Source organism: Aplysia californica, unplaced genomic scaffold (assembly GCF_000002075.1).
Source record: "Aplysia californica isolate F4 #8 unplaced genomic scaffold, AplCal3.0 scaffold00058, whole genome shotgun sequence".
Taxonomy (NCBI): domain Eukaryota; kingdom Metazoa; phylum Mollusca; class Gastropoda; order Aplysiida; family Aplysiidae; genus Aplysia; species Aplysia californica.
The window spans coordinates 873,637-875,781 of record NW_004797328.1 but is presented as its reverse complement, the minus strand read 5'-3'; the positions used below and the strand labels follow the sequence as shown (position 1 = coordinate 875,781).

General features: G+C 45.3%; 1 protein-coding gene across 1 annotated transcript in view; it reads left to right on the top strand.

The window, feature by feature from the left end:
* The window catches only part of LOC101845528 (alpha-glucosidase), a gene marked incomplete at its 5' end in the record, with an annotated part of 20,244 nt that overhangs the window by 9,461 nt on the left and 8,638 nt on the right, over positions 1-2,145 (top strand). The window contains 3 exon segments of the mRNA XM_005093114.3: positions 119-276; positions 1,664-1,789; positions 2,075-2,145. Coding sequence (XP_005093171.2) covers positions 119-276; positions 1,664-1,789; positions 2,075-2,145 — 355 coding nt within the window.

The following is a 2,145-nucleotide window of genomic DNA, read 5'->3' as shown; positions in this document are numbered from 1 at the left end:
TGTGTGTGTGTGTATGTGTGAGTGTGTGTTTGTGTTTGGGGTAATGATATATTACCATCATATGATTACTCCTCGTTAAAGTCATCTCAACTGTGCGAACTTCCGAACCGGTCCTCAGACATTAAAGTTATCGTGGACTTTGTCCCTGGACACAGCAGTCACCTTCACCCCTGGTTCCAGAAGAGTGTGAGACGAGAGGAACCCTACACGGACTACTACGTGTGGCATGACGGGAAGACGGGCGACAACGGGGAGAGACTGCCGCCAAACAACTGGGTCAGTTTCTTATACTCGTTGCCCTTTGACTCTATCGATTCGATTCGGTTTGGATCGGTTCAGTTTGGTCGTCAGGGCTATCCTGATTTTCCTCCGTGGAGGGAGAAAAGCTACCATCGTGGCACAACGGACAAAACCGACGATGACTTTCAATAACAAGGACTAACTGGTCTTATTACAACTTTGGAGTAATTATATTGCAGATGTTTTTTCATCGACAAAATTTAAATCATTAAGGAGACGGGGTGCTTCGACCCTGCATGTCGGGTACAACATGGGCTGAGAGGGGCACAATATCTCAGCTTTCAGTTAGGTCAAATTTTTACATCGACAAACTTACCTAAATACGACGACGAAATTATGAAATTGCATGTAGATGTTTTCAGTCCCCATCGATATTATTTAGATCATTGAAAGAGACAGGGTGCTCCGACCCTGCTTGTCAGGGACAACATGGGCTGAGAGTGATACAGCGTCTCAGCAGACTAATATAAATGCTTGATTTAAAAAATACAAAAAAACTCCTCATAAGGGAATCAAACCAATAATGTTGTCAGCAGAGAAGAGAGACCGAGTCGTTAGGCGCTTTGCCTTCGCATGCTGAAGATATTATGTAAAACATTATCACATCTCTCCTCTAGTTGTTGTTCCTCAAAGTCGTTTTTCTTCCGTTTGTCCGACCCACGTCACTTCACTCCCGTCTGCCCCACCCATGTCGTTTCTCTTCCCTCTGTCTCTGTCCGACCCATGTTGTTTCTCTCCCTCTATCTCACCCATGTCGTTTCTCTTCCCTTTGTCCGACCCTTGTCATTTTTCTCCCCTCTGTCCAGCCCATCTCATTCCTCTGTTCTACTCATGTTGTTTCTCTTCCGTCTGTCCGGGGCAGTGCCACTGACTGTAGTGTCTTTATGCCATTCCCAAAGGGGGGACATTTCTCGTTCATGCACAGTAGAATTGTAAATGAATGGACTGATTCATCATGTCACGCTCATAACTGTGCCTGATCTACAACAGGGAACTGCTGCTTTTTCTTTCCCAATCCTTACTATTGTCATTTCCTCTACTTCTTTTGTATGTTTGTCACACTCTTGTGACCTGCTGTTTCCGGGGTGCCTTGATAGTCGAAGCAGACTTTGTGCTGTTAAAGTTAGAGAGGTGAGCAGAGTAAGTCTGATTCCCTGTAAAGACTTCTCTGTTGACACCCACCCCTTGGCGCTCATATGACCTTATGCAGTTGCGAGCGCCGTAAAACCCTCTACTAAAACTAAAACGACCCATGTTGCTTCGCTTCCCTTTGTCCGACCCGTGTCATTTTTCTTTCCTCTGTCAAATCCATCTCTTTCCTGTGTCCGACCAATGTCGTTTCTCTCCCCTCTGTCTGACCCAGCTGAGTGTGTTTGGCGGATCGTCCTGGGCCTGGAATGAAGAGAGAGGACAATTTTACTTCCGGCCCTTCCTCCCTGAACAACCCAAACTCAACTACAGGAATCCGCGAGTGGTGGAAGAGATGAAGGTGAGGCTGGCGGAAGTGGACACAATAATGTGTGTATGATAATGATAATCTTATTTGTCAAAATTTTGTTGTTGTTATTATTGTTGTTGCGGTTGTTGTTGTTGTTGTTGTATTTATTTTTGCAATGATGCTGGTGATGCAGTTGCTGATGATGCTGATGATCTACTCTGCTTTTTAATCAATGATGCTGCTTATGCCTTATGCTGCTGATACTGCTGTTGATGATGATGATAATGATGATGATGATGATGATGATGATGATGATGATGATGATGATGTCCCCAGAATGTGCTCCGGTTTTGGATGTCTCGGGGCGTGGACGGGGTGAGGGTAGACGCCGTCTCCGAGATCATGGA